At 46.8% G+C, this 19,454-nt stretch overlaps 1 protein-coding gene across 1 annotated transcript in view; it reads right to left on the reverse strand.

Moving 5' to 3' along the window:
• Nucleotides 1-1,886: 1,886 nt before the first annotated feature.
• LOC121003659 (protoheme IX farnesyltransferase, mitochondrial) overlaps nt 1,887-19,454 on the reverse strand; it is a 77,024-nt gene continuing 59,456 nt past the window's right edge. The window contains exons 5-7 of the mRNA XM_040435521.1: nt 19,118-19,188; nt 6,838-7,070; nt 1,887-4,184 (exon numbers count right to left, since the gene is read on the reverse strand). Of these exons, the coding sequence (XP_040291455.1) occupies nt 3,769-4,184; nt 6,838-7,070; nt 19,118-19,188 (720 nt within the window). The 3' untranslated portion in view covers nt 1,887-3,768. The remainder of the gene's footprint in view (nt 4,185-6,837; nt 7,071-19,117; nt 19,189-19,454) is intronic.

The raw sequence follows: 19,454 nt of genomic DNA on the forward strand, positions 1-19,454 counted from the left end.
ACAGCGCAGCATGCAGCATTATTCCTCCCATCCAAATGATGGACTGGTATGAGCAAACCTTGGAATACGTTGGGTGCCGTTATGGTTTCCGTCGTAAAACTTCCAGCTGTCCTTTTTTGTGACTTGGAGGGTAAAATAATTGAGCGCAGACTATTTCCGATAACCAATCATTGATCTCGGAGACCATGACCGGGGAGACGCTCCACAGCATACCCTGCTCTGGTCATATAAATGGTCCTTCCAGGAGCTGAGAAATCTTCTACTTGGCCAAGTCCTACACTAAAACAAAGGTCCACCCCACATACAGGTCCTTTCTTTTGGGTGCAGGCTATCCATACAATAGGAGTCGGTGACATCACTAGGTTACAGGTGATGTCATCAACAGGCAGTTTATGCTTTCTAATTATGACCATTGTGGTACGCCTGGCAGAGTCCATGCTCTCTAACAATTTCTAATCCTGAAATTAGTTTACATTTAGGAAAAATTGCGCCAAATTTTTTCATAACATATATCATATGACATCAGACACTTCTCTTCCTAATAACACATCATGGCTGAGGTACATGTACACCAAGAGATAGCGCACGTCTTGAATGAATCGGACACAGGTAGGTTGGCACATTTTCCATCATAAACCCCATGCCGGGAGGACTGTTAGCGCCATTCATACCCATCTTCACTACTACTCCCATTATTACAAGTTTAATCCCCATGTGTTGGCTCGGAAGACATAGCCGTGGAATGAACCCCAGCGCTCACATGGTTATATTATTATAGTCCGGTATTTATAAGGCGCGTAAAATCCGTTGGCGTTCCCCCAGTATTACAGCCAGCAGCACATAACTGAGTGCTAAAAGTATGACGCCCCCATCTAACTACTTACAGTATGGGGGGGGGGGGTTGTACTTTATAGGCGAGGGATTTCATCCAAATGACCCTTTCACCGTCTACGAAAAACGATGACGCACCGCTCATTAATATCATATTATGAGCTGCAGGTCATGCCATAGCTGGCCGTGCAGACATCACCTGCCCCTGCACCGCTCCTCTGACTCCATCCTCAGGACTTGCGCAGGGATGACTGATCGGTTACGTTTGTTACAATGTATCAGTGCAGGTAAAATGTATTCTATGTGAGGATTCTGTAGACTGGGATACAGTATTACGTCTGTAGGGCTTTTCAACATTTGGGTGCTTCCATTCCTTGAGAGCAAGCACAAAATTGAAATAGAAGTGTATTAGAAAGTTGCAGATCTCTTCATGATACAGGGATAGAGCTTTACTCCTGGACATCCTCCTATCAGGGGTTAATGCTGAATGATCCTCCTCTGTACACTCATTCTGTGAACCCTCTGGACCGTTCAGGAGCCTAGAGGGGATTCAGTTTATACAAGGGTTCAGCACTGAAGGGGGATCCATGGGGGTGGAGGGGTTTGGTGAGTGACATAGTGGCAGGTAATGAAGGTGCTGGTTAGTTTTATGGTCGGTAGGTCCCCCCGCCGGTATGATGAAAGTGCCCACCGACAAGGCATCGTTATAGGGTGTGCAGGGTAACCTACCTGTGATTTGTGCTCGGTGGACCATGGCCTCTCTCCATCAGCACATCTACAGTGTATACATTACTGCCCTCCCTGGCTCCACAGCCTGGCAAGCTGGCTATCATGGTGACGTTCTCTGGCATGAGCATGTAGGCAGGGGGCACTGATGGGGTTTTACATGGGCCTTGATCACAGGTAAGGCCCCCGAATTTAATATTGTGTAGATGAGTGCGGGACAAAGCCTCACATTGTGTCTACACGTCTTACTGTAGGTCTAATGGAGGAGGTTACAGCAGCAAACAATCTGCAGGACCCACGTGGAGGAAATAAAAAGCAGCAAAACCGGAAGAGTTTTATATTTTTTTTTTATAATCAAAAGCAAAAATGTCCAGAACAGAGCGATATCTTACAGTATCTGAGATTGTGTTCAAGTACAGAGCCCCATAGGCCGAGTCCCTGTATACGTAAGGCAGGTTCAGAACGGAAAATAATGGCGGCTGACTGGATGTTCGCACCAGATACTAGATGGTAGAAGATCCTGCGGCATCACCCATCCTTGCATCATTTAAAGGGGTTGTCCAGGGGGGCAAATGTCTTTAGACTATAAGAAGGGATATTCACACCCGTTTACCAGATCCCCGTTGCTCTTTGCTTCCTGGTCCAGTCTCACCACACAGGATAGCCCGCAGACCCCTGCTCAGCTGTTCACTGCAGGCATCTCCAAGTGCTTCCTGGGTGTCAAGACCAAGGCAGAAAACAGAGACCAGCAGGGACCTGGTGGTAAGCACCGGCTGAGCATCCATCACTGGACACCCCCCTTTTATTTCCCTGGGGGCTCAGACAGCCGTATATTTTTTGCGGTCCGCAAAAATGCGGTTTCGTTTTTTTTGGAGTCAGTTCAGCATGTCCATAAAAAAGAATTAGAAAAAACTGATTGCGTACCGCATTTTTGTGGACCCATAGACTTCAGTGGCACCACGTCCCAATTTTCACTGACAAGTATAGGACATGTTTTATTTGATTTGGGGGCCGTGGAATGGAAGTGTGCTGTCCACATGATTTGGGGCCCCATAGAAGTGAACAGGCCCGCATCTAATCCACAAAATTGCGGATGAGATGCGGAAAGCAACATACGGCCGTCTGAATGAGCCCTAAATATATCTAAATGATGATGTCATCAGTAAAAGGGGAGTTCCACTAACCACTAGCTTGAATGTTTACCTGTATGAGGTAGATGGCAGCAACTTGTCATTTATGGGAGAGTCGGAACTCGGGATTATAAAACCTTAAATGTGGATTCACAATTTTACGCCACAAACAAATCCGTTGGTGAAATCCGTGGCACTACAGATCTGGTGACGGATTTGTCCGTGGCGTAAAGTAACGAGTCCACCCTAAAGTATAAAAACTAAACCGTGGATGATGCAGCAAGGTATTCTGAATGGAGTGCGGCTCTTGTCTGCTTGCAATATGTCACCCGGTAGCGTCCTATGTCATCACCACAGAGTGAAAAATAAATTAGATCTATAAAGCAACATGAAGAGGTCATCTTCTCCTGGTCGTGAGGTGTACAGAGCGATGAATAAGGTCTAATGAAGTGGACATCCAGCAATGAGAAGAACACTGAGAGGAAGTCATGTGGATGTCACCTTGTGGGATCTAGAGAGCAACATGAAGAGGTCATCTTCTCTTGGTCGTGAGGTGTACAGAGCGATGAATAAGGTCTAATGAAGTGGACATCCAGCAATGAGAAGAACACTGAGAGGAAGTCATGTGGATGTCACCTTGTGGGATCTAGAGAGCAACATGAAGAGGTCATCTTCTCCTGGTCATGACGTCTACAGAGCAATAAATACAGTCTAATGAAGTGGACATCCAGCAATGAGAAGAACGCTGTGAGGGAGTCATGTGGATGGCACCTTGTGGGATTGTGTCTGGTTTTCTCTCTCTCAAAATTTCTTGCTATGATTCAAATTCTGAGTTTCTCGTAGACGATGCGTGAGGATCTCAGGAGAAGATGGAAAGTGTTGTTCCCAGTGGACGGCTGAAGGGTTCACTAACTTTCACCGAGTGTCTTATAATGGGTGTCCCTTCTTAGTAATCTCAGGAAGTAAAATTGGCATCCCCATCGACACAGTTTGATTTGTTGTGGACACCGGAGAAGATTTGTCTCTTGGTAATCGTTTTACAGTAATGCCTGATCACAGCTCCTTCTAGGAACCTCAATTCTCAGCTTGGGTTTTGGATGACCTCTGATGGCTCTTTCTTCCCCACTACAGACTTTTTGCAGGTCAACATGAGTAGCAGAAGCGTGGGCAGATGCCAGAGGCTGCAGAAGAACAGTTTCCTGGCACTGTTACGGTCTGCGTCCCGGTAGAACCTGTAGCCTAGGTAGGAGATGTACAAGTTGACCGGAAGGGAGATGATGGGGAAGTTCCATGTGGTGACGTCCAAGGCAGGGGCTAGAGTGGATAGTCCTATGAGCCCCAGGCAGTGGCGCAGGGCCACGCGGCGGCACATGTCCGGATGCGTGACAGACATCATCCGATACCCTCCTCTGGAGTAGTCTTCACGGAGGTTCCAGCTCAAGGCATTGAAGTGAGGGAACTGCCAGGAGTAGAGGATGGCACCCATCAAGAGGGCTCCTGCAACACAAAGAACATAGTCAATAACCTGGAGGGGTCAAAATGTGATAATGGTTCTAGCGTCTGTGGTACTGGGGATCTGCTGCTTCATATAAATTCACTGCAATGAATATGTAATGCCCCCCTCCTCTCCTGCAGATTATGGCTCTCCTGATATTGTATCAGGTCTTATACGGCCACCATGAGCCTTATAAAACTCCCATAAAACCGAATGCTTACGATGTATGGAAATGGCCATTACCAGAACAATAGATCTCTTCTTCCAGCCGGCAACACAATTAATTTTACACGGGGACTTCAGACTGCGAGCCTAATGAATACAGTCCCAGCCCGAGGGCTCGGCGCTCAGAACATGTTATTTAAACAGTCTGTAGAAGAGGCCTCGAACGTCGCTGCGAGTAAACAGGGGGCCGGGCGAGGAGCTGAGAAAATAAATGGTACGACGGGGGGCTCCATCATTCATTCAGCCGAGGATGTTTGTTTCTTTGATACCTAAACAAATCAAAGTGACCCCACAGGAAGGGCCCTTCCACTGCGGGTCCCCGGCATCACGTCAGTGTTTAGAAGAGGGGTGACAGCTATGAGGCGCTGCCTGAGAGTGACAGCTTAATGTTTTAAAGTGTCACCGGGAGAGGTGGGGGAGAGATGGATGTGACCGAGCGCGGGAGGCACATGTTCCTGTGGGGTGCAGAAAAGGTAAAGGGCAGGCGTGACCAGTGGGCACTACAATACAAATATCCCTAGAATATGCCATCACCGTCAGATAGGTGTGGGTCCCGCACACACCTCCATCACTATGGGAGTCCCCAAAACAGCCTCACTTAGCTATTTTTGGAACTTCCATGGCACTTTGAGGAGCCCGGTGTGGATCTCAGGGGTAGGACCTGCACCTATCTGACTCTGATGGTATATCCTAGCGATATCCCATCAAAGTCAGAGATGAGACAAGCCCTTTAAGAAGACCACTTTGCAGCTCTTCAAGTCTGGATACCTGACATCTCTGGTCATTGGGACACGGGCCGTCACCTTCCAGTGAAATGAACGCGAGAAGAAGAAACGGCAAATGCTCGGCGTTGGTTACTTCTGTTGTTCTGCTCCGTTTTGGTCATGGGGTCTGGTATTTTTGATAGAATCTGCAATGAAGCCTCCAATGCAGATGTGACCCTGGCCTGAATGATTGTGTTTAGCTCTTATCATTCACGCTGGGGGAAGCATAAGGTGCGGGGAGCAAGACATGGTGGCCATGACCGCACCTCATAGGTACTATCACACCATATATTACATAATACTACCAGAACCAACCCGTCTCTCCCAGTGACCAGAGAGATCAGTCTTTCCTTTATGGGGCATTTATCTACCTATAGTACAGGTGTGGGGGTCCCCATATCGCCTGCTCTGGAGGTCACACAACACGCTAGGACACACTCGGGCATGTGTGATCTACACCACTCAGTCCTGGTTTCCATACACAGAATATGAGGAGCTTCTCTCTTCTCTCAGAAGCCGTTTGCCTGTCCTCTATTATGTGAAGAGCCGCACTTACCCGCTGTGTCTGATTGAGCTATTGACAGAAGGTCAGACGAGGGGACGGGGTACACAATGCCCACTGATTAAGAGAGGAGCTGCCCGAGAGGCCGGATCTGTACAGTCTAGAGGATGATGAGGGGAGTCTCGTATACAGAGTCACGGAAGACGTGAGACATGTTGGATATATACAGGAGGGGGGCCGGTGAATACGTGCATTGTGTTAAGGGCCACTTATGTATGTTTGTTATGAGGTTGGTCCCCGGCTGTTGGTCTACACAATTAAAGCCTTTCCTATGAAATTAGTATCTGCACAATTAGCCCCCCGGGAAGCGCCGCTGCAGGAGGGTCTTGGGGAATTACTGCGGATGAGCAGTAATGGTGATTAGATTCTGAAGGCCATGGCTGACCGGGGAAGAGTCCGCGCTCCTACTGGGGTCATTGTGGAGGATCATTTTGGGCTTTTTGTATTGACAGGTTCCTGCGGCTCTCCAGCTGCTGCAAAACTATAACTCCCAGTAGTTAGAGCTGGAGACAGCCCATAGGCTGACTGGACATGCTGGGAGTTGTAGTTTTACAACAGTGGCAATGTCACATGTAAGAGCCTACTTCTGTACTCAATGAGAGATTTAAAGATGTAGTTGTCTCATACTCCAATCACAGCCAGAGCTGTATTTAGGAGGTGGCTTTACTGAAAGAAACCTCACCTCTAGTAATCTCAGCTCTCGTAGAGCCGTATTCACAAATGTAAGCTGCTGCAGCCCGAGTGCTGCTGGGATATCAGCAGGATCCTGAGTGCAGCTCTGGATGTAACTGGAGTACATATAATATCAGTGCAAGACAAATAAAGCAAAGTACACATGAACCTGGTCCAACATTATGTGTGGATCTGTAGAGCTGCCTGGTTGTCAGATGATAGACTTAGGTTCTTCTCTTTGGGGGCAGAGGTTGTCCCCAGCAGGATATAGGCCTATCCCCCCGGTACCTCCTCACATACAGGATTTCATGTGGCAGAACAAGGGTCAATATCAAGAAATGGAGAATAACAGACTAAGCCGAGCAGCGGGTGCCCAATCATCAATGCTCAGTGACATCATCAACCCTCAGTCTGCATTATGACATCACTCACCAGCGTCCAGGCTGCCAGTCGCTGCTGTCCAGCCCATGATGGGTGGGATAGCGCCCACCACAGAACCCACCCAGGTATTGGCAATGCTGAGCCTCTTCATTGGGGTATAACAGCAGGTGTAAAGGAAGATGTTGAATGCACCAAGCGCTCCGGTCAGCGGGTTCACCGCAAGGGTTAACAAGGCGATCCCAGGAATAGCGCAGGCAGCAGCGAAGGAGACAGCGATGAGAGGGCTGTGGAGAGACGGAGACATTATATATACGTGAGGGTAATAATACAAAGATTCACCCCCCTGCTACAACTGACCCTGCAAATCTTTTGTAAGGAGTGAACGCCCTCCACCATACCTCCACGTACGAGAGTCACGGGGACTAGGAGGCATCGGCCCCGCATGTAACAACAAGGGACACATGAGATCCTATGTAAGAAGCAAGTGCCCTCCACCGTACCTCCATGTATGAGAGTCACGGAGACTAGGAGGCATCGGCCCCGCATGTAACAACAAGGGACACATGAGATCCTATGTAAGAAGCAAGTGCCCTCCACCGTACCTCCATGTATGAGAGTCACGGAGACTAGGAGGCATCGGCCCCGCATGTAACAACAAGGGACACATGGGATCCTATGTAAGGAGCAAGTACCCTCCACCGTACCTCCATGTATGAGAGTCACGGAGACTAGGAGGCATCGGCCCCGCATGTAACAACAAGGGACACATGAGATCCTATGTAAGAAGCAAGTACCCTCCACCGTACCTCCATGTATGAGTGTCACGGAGACTAGGAGGCATCGGCCCCGCATGTAACAACAAGGGACACATGGGATCCTATGTAAGGAGCAAGTACCCTCCACCGTACCTCCATGTATGAGAGTCACGGAGACTAGGAGGCATCGGCCCCGCATGTAATAGCAAGGGACACATGGGATCTTATGTAAGGAGCGAACGCCCTCCACCATACCTCCATGTATGAGAGTCACGGAGATTAGGAGGCATTGGCACCGCATGTAACAACAAGGGACACATGGGATCCTATGTAAGGAGCGAACGCCCTCCTCCATACCTCCATGTATGAGAGTCACGGGGATTAGGAGGCATTGGAACCGCATGTAACAGCAAGGGACAAATGGGATCCTATGTAAGGAGCGAACGCCCTCCTCCATACCTCCATGTATGATAGTCATGGGGATTAGGAGGCATTGGCACTGCATGTAACAACAAGGGACACATGGGATCCTATGTGAGGAGCAAGTACCCTCCACCGTACCTCCATGTATGAGAGTCACGGAGACTAGGAGGCATCGTCCCCGCATGTAATAGCAAGGGACACATGGGATCCTATGTAAGAAGCAAGTGCCCTCCACCGTGCCTCCATGTATGAGAGTCACGTGGATTAGGAAGCATCGTCCCCGCATGTCATAGCAAGGGACACATGGGATCCTATGTAAGGAGCAAGTACCCTCCACCGTACCTCCATGTATGAGAGTCATGGGGACTAGGAGGCATCGGCCCCGCATGTAACAGCAAGGGACACATGAGATCCTATGTAAGGAGCGAGCGCCCTCCACTGTACTTCCATGTACGAGAGTCACAGGGACTAGGAGGCATCGGCCCAGCATGTAACTGCAGAGAACATACAGGATCCTATGTAAGGAGCAAGCGCCCTCCACCGTACGTCACAGGAGACAAGGACATGGGATTTCCACAATCCATTATAATCCTCAGAACAAATAAACCATCATCTTGCTCAGTAATACAATGCTTCTGAGGCCGGGCACAGATCTGCTCCAGACTATGGGACCCCGCTCACGTTATTACTCCCCATACGTAATCAGCCATACAGTATTCATCAATCATGTGCAACCAAACTGTATAATCTGGAGCAAACTGCAAGCTGGTGCATGTGGCATTGTATGTTTGGTATAAGGTTAGCCCACCTCATGGCTGTCATACATGCATTCTGTGCCAAGAATAGGCGTACACCCAAATATGGACCAATCTGATGCATGGGCTTGAAAATGGTGGCCATCACTAGTGTCGTACTACGTTTCGGTGCTATCATTTGCAAGGCGTTCTCATGGCAGTTAATGGTGCTCTCCTCCGCGACTTTGGCATCCTCATATACTGTGGCAATTCAGTCTAAGAAATGGTCACGACCTTTATAGTAAGAAATGAGTGTTTCCGTTACCAACGACAACACCCGATACATGCAGCTTTCACCTACATCTAGCCATGGACTCATCGAAGACCTCGAGAAATGTTCCCAGAATTTCACACAAATCTGTGTAAGAGATTTCTACCTCTTGACCCCCCCACTCACAGGTTGTTCTCAGCGATGGAGGAGTCTTATCGGATGTGAAGTCTCGGAGATGGCTGCTCATATGAACTGTGACCTGTAACGTAAGGAGTTGGCCCCGGGCTCTGAGGCACCTTTAATGTAACACCTGCGCTCCGCACAGATGAAATGTTACTCCATTCGCGTCAGTCTGACGGATTTCTACAGCAATTGCATTGGGCTCTCGCCTCGCAGTTTGGCAATCACGCTGGTCACCTCTGAGGGCACGGCACGGGCAAGTTACTATATATCTAAAAAATGTGCAGCTAAGGTAATCTAGAATGGCGTGAGGAAATATAACAGAGATCTGCTCTATTGATTACATCATATGAATGACGTCACTGATGAACGTTAACCATAAGTCATGTCATGTAGAAGATCCATCACATCTATGGTAATATCTTAGGAGATAGGTGGGCCATAGACAGCACAACCCAACGACCGGGCAGGAATCAAGATATGGTAGGAAGTGGTCAACCATAACTCTAATGCACACCCTGAATGGCACAGAACAGTCTACCATCCAAGAGGTCCTCCGGCCAGTATCTAGACCTCATGGGTAATAGACTGTTCTGTGCCATCTTCTCATTCAGGGACCAGTTAAAGGATGGGATGGGGCATATTCTAGTGATCCAGTCCAAGGCATGGTCTCTGACTGATCAGATGGTCATGATGTCCCCTCATTACTGACCTATGAGGCCACCAATACTACCATTCGAATGGCATTTTATGGTAGGCCAATAAAATAACTCAGCTCCTCTGGAACATCTGTACGCAGAACGTAGTCCTCCACATTTCAGTCATACGTAACACTCATCATCCTCGTTGTTGCGCCAACATAGTACGTCATAAAGTTCTAAAGAAAATGGAGACTGGACGTTTCCCGCATCACGAATCACATTATTGAGCTCAACTTCTGCTCTTATTGCGTTTCGAAATGAAATTATCCTGCAGTGTATCTTGTTATTGGCGCCACCATTTAATGAAGTTACCGCAGAAGTGATCTGATGAAGCTTTATTAGTCTTATGTATAGCTGGGTGTTTAACAGCGATGGAAGGGGGGCCCAAAAATGATAAACAACTGCGTTCAGTTCAATTTCCATTTTAATTAGAGATGGCTTTGTGAGTCTCGGGGTCGATATGTATAATATCTAATTACAAGAGAAATTGCGGCGTCTGGCGGAGCTCCTACCAAACGAGAAGCTGCGTCCGCCGCTGAGGTCGAGACTAATATAAAAAAAAAAAAATCACAAAGTTAACAAGCAATGAGGAGATGTTATCGGCGCTAATTCCACCATCACCGCTCTTATATCATCCGGACAAGATGATGATTCCCGTCTTATCTCCTTAACAGCTTCATTAAACCCTGGACATCTATCACCAGTTAATGGCAGGATTTCTACTGCTCCGGACACCCAGGTAGAGGATGGACGGGGCATGTTCTAGTGATCCTGTAAAGTCCAAGGTCTCCGGATGATCAGATGATGGTGGTGTCCCCCCAATACTGATCTATGGGGACAACCACTGACATGACCCTGTCCACACACTCCCAATACGACCATTCAAAAGTCATCTTATGGAACCTGCTGGAACATCTAACAGGATCCAACATGAGTGATCCTGAGAACGTTAGCATCTGCTACACATCATGTAGCAGAAATGACTGCAGAACAAGTGGGGCCCTTAAAGGAGAACTCCACTTATAAAACACAATTTTAAATGAATCCATCTAAACATGTAGCAACTCTAGAAACCCTTTACTTCTCCGGGAATGAGTTACATGAGTCGTCCTCCACCGTGATCTACTCTAAACTGTGGAGAGTCGGGAGCTCCTCATACATACGAAGCAGGTTGGGCCGAATAGTCTAATGTGTATGGAGGCCTGTACACTCAGGTGTGAAGAGCCTCCAACAGGGCATTATACAAATCAGGTGCCAGGATCGGGAGCCTTCTCTCTTATAATAGTACAGTTCCTGATATGTCTTTAGTAAGATGAGGTGGAGGTCCAGCCCTGGTGACATAACTTACCTGCACACTTCAGAAGTGAAGATGAAAGCCATGAGAACATCTGTGTAACCTGAGTGGCCACTTACTGCAGTGAATAGACAATCTGTATTGTCAGGTCTTTATTCCTCCATTGTGTGTCAAATGCTTCTCATACGCAGCGCTATAGTCAACGACTAGTCAAACAGCCGCTGGCGTTATCTACCACAGCTTGGAAAATTAAAGGGGTCACTGGGGTTTACAAATACCCTTTAAGGGCTAGGTCCTCAGCCCGTTATCTAGGAACACCTCCAGCTCTGTTCAATATTGAGCTCAGTCTCACTGCCCTGTGCAATACTGGACATAGCCCACATGACAGGGTGGCGCTGTTTCTAGGTTAAAAGAAATAAAACGACAATTAGAAACTCTTTCCCGAACTCTGGTTATTATACAACTCTGCAGACGTCCGCTCCTCAGCACAGGAGATGTATCTACGGTATATCAGACCTGTAGGTGATGTCGTCAGACCTGTCACCGGCACACTAGTGTCATCATTGGCTTATATTTAGATACCAAACTTAAAACTATTTAAAAAATAAAATAAAAACTGCCCCCCCCCCCCCCAGGCTCCAGGTGCCATGTCTCAATTACCTAGATCATTAGCTGTCAGCAGTGAGTGATCATCAGCTCTGCTCCCCGTCAGCGCAGTAATACATCTCTGACCACTGCTGCCACCACCCTGTTTACAAACCCAGCAGCCATGTGTCACTGGCCGAGGTCAGAGCTGTCCACCAGGGGTCACAGGGCGGCTAGTTAAGGGTCTCTGTATAGACTGGATGGATGATTAGGAGAAGATCTCCACTCCTAAGGATTGGTAGAGCAGAAGTACACCCAGATCACTGCTAAGCAGAGGGCACCCGAAAGTGGACATCAGTGTCTCCTCACCACACACCCAGCGGTAACTTCCTACTGACCCCCAACTTATCCTTCAAGAAGGCACAAACCCAAATAATCATATTTCACTGAGACAATTTCCTACATAAAAGTATCCTAAAAACCTGAAATAACCTATAAAAGAGGAAACAGAACCAATCCATGAATTCACCAAATTATCTACCGCTCAATGGAACAGACACCCTGAAAAAGATAACCAGTTACGTTCTTATACGTAGAGGGCAGTATTATAGTAGTTATATTGTTGTACATATGAGCAGTATTATAGTAGTTATATTCTTGTACATAGGAGCAGTATTATAGTAGTTATATTCTTGTACATAGGAGGCAGTATTATAGTAGTTATATTGTTGTACATATAAGGCAGTATTATAGTAGTTATATTCTTGTACATAGGAGCAGTATTATAGTAGTTATATTCTTGTACATAGGAGGCAGTATTATAGTAGTTATATTCTTGTACATAGGAGCAGTATTATAGTAGTTATATTCTTGTACATAGGAGCAGTATTATAGTAGTTATATTCTTGTACATAGGAGGCAGTATTATAGTAGTTATATTCTTGTACATATGAGCAGTATTATAGTAGTTATATTCTTGTACATAGGAGCAGTATTATAGTAGTTATATCCTTGTACATAGGAGGCAGTATTATAGTAGTTATATTGTTGTACATATGAGCAGTATTATAGTAGTTATATTCTTGTACATAGGAGCAGTATTATAGTAGTTATATTCTTGTACATAGGAGGCAGTATTATAGTAGTTATATTGTTGTACATATGAGCAGTATTATAGTAGTTATATTCTTGTACATAGGAGCAGTATTATAGTAGTTATATTCTTGTACATAGGAGCAGTATTATAGTAGTTATATTCTTGTACATAGGAGCAGTATTATAGTAGTTATATTCTTGTACATAGGAGCAGTATTATAGTAGTTATATTCTTGTACATAGGAGCAGTATTATAGTAGTTATATCCTTGTACATAGGAGGCAGTATTATAGTAGTTATATTCTTGTACATAGGGGCAGTATTATAGTAGTTATATTGTTGTACATATGAGCAGTATTATAGTAGTTATATTCTTGTACATAGGAGCAGTATTATAGTAGTTATATTCTTGTACATAGGAGGCAGTATTATAGTAGTTATATTGTTGTACATATGAGCAGTATTATAGTAGTTATATTCTTGTACATAGGAGGCAGTATTATAGTAGTTATATTGTTGTACATAGGAGGCAGTATTATAGTAGTTATATTGTTGTACATATGAGCAGTATTATAGTAGTTATATTCTTGTACATAGGAGGCAGTATTATAGTAGTTATATTCTTGTATGTAGGAGCAGTATTATAGTAGTTATATTCTTGTACATAGGAGGCAGTATTATAGTAGTTATATTCTTGTACATAGAAGTAGTATTATAGTAGTTATATTCTTGTACATAGGAGGCAGTATTATAGTAGTTATATTCTTGTACATAGGAGCTGTATTATAGTAGTTATATTCTTGTACATAGGAGCAGTATTATAGTAGGTATATTCTTGTACATAGGAGCAGTATTATAGTAGTTATATTCTTGTACATAGGAGGCAGTATTATAGTAGTTATACTCTTGTACATAGGAGCAGTATTACAGTAGTTATATTCTTTTACATAGGAGCAGTATTATAGTAGTTATATTCTTGTACATAGGAGGCAGTATTATAGTAGTTATATTCTTGTACATAGGAGGCAATATTATAGTAGTTAAATTCTTGTACATAGGAGCAGTATTATAGTAGTTATATTCTTGTACATAGGAGGTAGTATTATAGTGGTTATATTCTTGTACATAGGAGCAGTATTATAGTTATATTCCTGTAAATAGGAGGCAGTATTATAGTAGTTATATTCTTGTATATAGGAGCAGCATTATAGTAGTTATATTCTTGTATATAGAAGTATTTTATTAGTTGAATAAAAATAGAAGAGCGGTTTCAGAACCTGTTTAGACTCCCTTGTATTAGACTCCCAATACGGTATTCAGTAATGTTTATTGCATGCGGCTTTCTTTCATACTTACAGTATCTGTACTTAATAATGAGAACCCTCTACTCTACATTTATAGTCCTTCACATACAGTTGAATATGAACTTACTCAGCATTTCCCTCACTGATCACAGGGAAGCCTAGCAAAGCAGTTCCCTGTAATGAGCCTATTTATGCAGTGGCTTGTATTCTAGACAACCCCTTTAAGTGTCTGCAGGGTAGCAGACGGCATATTAGCAGCCTGTATGTTCCTGATACATATGATGAAGCTGCTCCCGCTAACACCTCTGACTCTGCACTGTCATCTATCACCTCCTCGGCGGTGACAAACATCTGCTCCAGACAGAGCTGAACAGAACATTGAAATGAGGGCACAACGTGCCGCTCACCCCGGGCATCATCCTACCCAGTCATCCTGACAGGCGGAGGATGAGAACAGTAGTAGTATAAAATCACCTGTGCTGCTGGATTACAGATCACTGGTCTCATATCATGGGTCATGGAGTTTGGGCAGTTCCCCCCTTTATTTCACCCCTATGCCTGCAGACGTGATGGCCTATATAAGACGAGAGGGTCAGTGCTGGTATTTGGCCTCATCATTCTTACCCCCTATAGACAGAACACATTGGGGATCCTCATACCGTCCATGGTCCTGCTCCTGCCCCTCCTTGCAAGCAGATGGAGAAGCTTTTAGCTGAAATCTAGCATGACTCCGTCATTGTATCCTGTCCATCTGCACTGCCTGCTGATGTCAGGGTGGTGCGCTCCTAGATTTATAACCTGCATACAATGAGTTAAACCTCTCACAATGGACGGTGCAAAAACGTTCAACCGGTGGAGAGCAAAGCATTAGAGGGACCGCAGCAGAAGATACTGGGACCTCAGGGTGAGATGCAGCAAAATAGATGGTAGTGACAGCATTGAGGCATAAGGCACTAAGAACCTCGAGCCTCCACGATGTTCCTGGCTGTATTGTGAGCCTCTGGGTGCATTGTAGGTGCACCTCGCTTCAATGTGTAGAACAGACCCCTGCAGCAACCTGGCGATGCCGCCGCTGCCGCCTTGGAAAGCCTTGACATTTCGAAGCACGCGAGCCCCCGCTTTTCTAGGTATACAGCGTGTCACCAAGAAAATATATAGAGGCGGCTCTGATTTTATACCCCGGCCGCTCTCTCCCCCCTCGCTGCATTTCTACTTGTATAATCTTTAGCCAACTTCAATACAGAGCGAGTGAAAGGTGACCTGTCAGAAATATATATTTCGCTAGGAGAACAGGGCATTTATTATTAGTTTTCAGTCTGCAGAAATGAGTCGCTGAAGTTTAAAACACTTCTGACCCGTCACGTCGCAGGAGAACGCAACGTGTAATTCCAGAACTGCATTCACGAACCAGGAGGATCAGGATGAACAAAGGGAAAGCTCTGGATGTGTACAGAGTGATCATTCTACTATGTAATTTTTCAGGGGAGCCCTTGTTTATTCTTTGCCCCCTCCCCCCATTGTGTATTGCAAAGTACGAGCCCCCATTTATGTTTGTGACAGATTTTCAATAGGATCCAAGTCCGATAAAAGGATCAGTCTTACGATGCCGCAGCCAATCTTTGTCACAGCCACCGCAGGATGGAACTTGTGGAACTTTTCCTGACCTGTCGACAAGTGAGATGATAGATTGATAGGTCATTACACAATGGAGGGGGGAGAGCTGACCTTGCCTGTGTCGTGATCCCAAGTAAACATGCCTGACCCTCAGGAGGGTGACTCCAATTATCTGAATTCTGAGGAGGGAAAAATGAAAATCTGCAAAAACGAAAGACGAATTCCAGTTTTTCCGCTTTGGGATCGCTTGCTGTAAGTGTATGGTGGGTGGTCTGGGAACTCTGTGCATTTACAACACAAGTTCAATCCAACTGCAAGTAAATGGGAAGCTGAATGTTGAAGGCCCACTGCCAGAATTGTTATCCACTGGCTGGGCAGCTGATCCATGGTGGAGCAAGAGAGTCAGATCCAGACATGGTGGAGCAGGAGAGTCGGATCGAGACATGGTGGAGCAGGAGAGTCGGATCCAGACATGGTGGAGCAGGAGAGTCGGATCCAGACATGGTGGAGCAGGAGAGTCGTATCCAGACATGGTGGAGCAGGAGAGTCGGATCCAGACATGGTGGAGCAGGAGAGTCGGATCCAGACATGGTGGAGCAGGAGAGTCGGATCCAGACATGGTGGAGCAGGAGAGTCGGATCCAGACATGGTGGAGCAGGAGAGTCGGATCCAGACATGGTGGAGCAGGAGAGTCGGATCCAGACATGGTGGAGCAGGAGAGTCGTATCCAGACATGGTGGAGCAGGAGAGTCGGATCCAGACATGGTGGAGCAGGAGAGTCGGATCCAGACATGGTGGAGCAGGAGAGTCGGATCCAGACATGGTGGAGCAGGAGAGTCGGATCCAGACATGGTGGAGCAGGAGAGTCGGATCCAGACATGGTGGAGCAGGAGAGTCGGATCCAGACATGGTGGAGCAGGAGAGTCGGATCCAGACATGGTGGAGCAGGAGAGTCGGATCCAGACATGGTGGAGCAGGAGAGTCGGATCCAGACATGGTGGAGCAGGAGAGTCGGATCCAGACATGGTGGAGCAGGAGAGTCGGATCCAGACATGGTGGAGCAGGATAGTGGAGTCCGGACAGGTGAGGAGTAGGAGAGTCGGATCCAGCCTTGGAGGAGCAGGAGAGTCGGGTCCAGACATGGTGGAGCAGTAAAGTCAGATCCAGACATATGAAATAAAAGGAGAAGTTGGATCCAGAATTGGTGGAGCAGGATAGTGCAGTCCGGACAGGTGAGGAGCTGGAGAGTCAGATCCAAACATGGGAGGAACAGGAGATTTGGGTCCAGACATGGAGGAGCAGGAGAGTCAGGTCCAGATAACCAAGGAGCAGGAGAGTCAATCCAGACATGCAAGAGTGTCAGGTCCAGATTTCAAGGAGTAGAAGAGATTGGTCCATACTTGTGAGAGACAGGAGAGTCACGTCCAGACAGTTGAAGGAGCAGATGAGTTGGAACCAGACATGGGAATAGCAGGACAGCTGAGTCTAGACATGGGATGAGCAGGACAGCTGAGTCTAGACATGGGAAGAGCAGAAGAGTGATGTCCAGACATGGAGAAGCAGGACAGTTGGGTTCAGACATAGAGGAGTAGGACAGTTGGGTTTAGACAGGGAGGAGCAGGACAATAGGGTACGATAGAAGGGGCAGGAGAGTTGGGTCCAGACTTCGAGGAGTAGGAGAGTTGGGTCCAGACATGTGAGGAGCAGGAGGATTGGGTCTAGATGTGATGCAGACAACAACTCTTTGTATCAAGGATGGGACAGGTGAGCTGATTTTTTTCAAGTTCACCCCCATTTACCATCTCCCACAATGCAGGAGACGTGCAGCCTCCATACAGAAGGTGGCAGGAGCTAGGAGCTGCCTTGGTCCTTCTAATAACCATCCTTGTAATTAACAGTCGGCGTCAATGAAGCATTCAGCATGTATGCAAACCGTAGCCCGGAGGAGCAGCAGTAATGCTACATGCAGCCATTTTCTCCTTCACCTCCTCCGAAAACAAATGGAAAATCAACCGCCCCAGGGTCTGCGGGTAACAGGCATGCTTTATTGTAAATTACCCCCGGTGACGCTCTCCTGTGATACCTCCAGTAACGTAACCAGATTGGTTTTTTAATTGTTAATACTTTTATGTCACATGCCCGGAGGAAGAGCATAAGAATAATGAGCCCAGAAATAAGCCCCTAATGTGGGGGGAGAGGGGCTGCCAGACAATGAGGCCGGTACAAACAACCCGCAGGCTACACGGTGTACACTGCATGGAGGTAAATAACGTTTAATCCCTGCCTTTCCATTGTCCACCGTGTTCAAGATCTCTGCTTGCTGTCCGCTTTACTGGATCTCCCTGGTCAGGAGACGTACACCTGTGTCGAATGAACATGGCCAGGAAGGTTTTCAGCTTCTGGATATGAACCAGAGTTTTACATTGTCTGACAGCAAGCAGAGATCTTGAAAAAGAGGAAGCTAGCACAAAGTGTATTAGAAAGTTGCAGAATTTTTCATTATAAACGTCCTTCAGGCTTGTGGCCTGTACAGCGGTGGAGAAGAGAGGACAACAGACTGCAGGCAGGATTATTATTGCCCGGCAGATTCACGTATGGGGACGACGAGCTGCATCGACCACCCAGGATACATGGCAGCTCTCCGCCTGCACTTGCCAGTAACTTTCCGTCCTGCTGCCAATTCCAGCCTGAGTGCTTTTATTGGCCGGGAATGTCCAGTGCGTCTCAATAAATACGGAAATATGAGTCTCACAGCAGCAGCGCCATGAAGGCTTGATCCCTCTCTACAGGTACCCTGCCCCGAATGCCCCCAGATCCGGGGAATTAACCCCCGACGTCAGGCCCTAATAACTCAGGCGGCTCTGTCTCCCTATAAGGGGACGGATTAGTTTCAAAAATTTGCCCTAAAATACAAACTATTCTGTGCATAGTTTCTGATCTTCCCCCCCACCGATCAGGAGGACACCATGATTCATGAATGGACTGGTGATTACCTATGGACTGGTGAAAAAAGTGCTGCCGCTCTCCGCCAGCATCTAACGTGTATGGGGGCATCCTGACTTTTCCTTGATGACATATCGGTGGCAAATAGGATTGAGGATGTTGGATTTCAACTGCTCGATCCTTTTTTTCCTGGGGGAGATGCCTCCTCCTCTCCCCGCTCCGGACACATGCCTACTCAGCGGAGCATACATGTGTATGGTGGTGGGGGGGTAAGAGCTGGACAGGTATCTCATAGGTATGGCCGGCCTCAGCACCCCGTGACTCTAGGACTGTGTCGGACACAACTATTCTCTCCGCTCCAGCTGCAGCCTCTCTCATGGTGTTTGCAAATGAGGACGCACAGTGCGTCGGGCGTCGTATTTCGCCTCTTACCTGATCTGTCCTCGCACCAGGGGGCGGCTCTTTGTCCTGTTCATGTTCGAATCAAACGGCACCTCGAAAAACTGCAAGTGAAAGAGACAATGAGGAGGTGAGTGACGTACGAGATCGCTGCCAAACCAGATTCTTACCGCTTCACGCGGCGCCACCGTCAGGGGTCACGTGACTATTCTTCAGGACAATTTCACCTTGGAAAATGTTTGCACAATAAATTTCACAGGTGCACGGGACACAAAGAGACAAAATAAACTGCAAGGCCCGTCCCATCAACACGTCCCAGTGCGGCGGTCGCACGCTGCATTGCCTCCCAATGACGCCGCTTAATCCTACA

The sequence above is a fragment of the Bufo bufo genome, chromosome 6 (genome assembly GCF_905171765.1).
Source record: "Bufo bufo chromosome 6, aBufBuf1.1, whole genome shotgun sequence".
Lineage (NCBI taxonomy): Eukaryota > Metazoa > Chordata > Amphibia > Anura > Bufonidae > Bufo > Bufo bufo.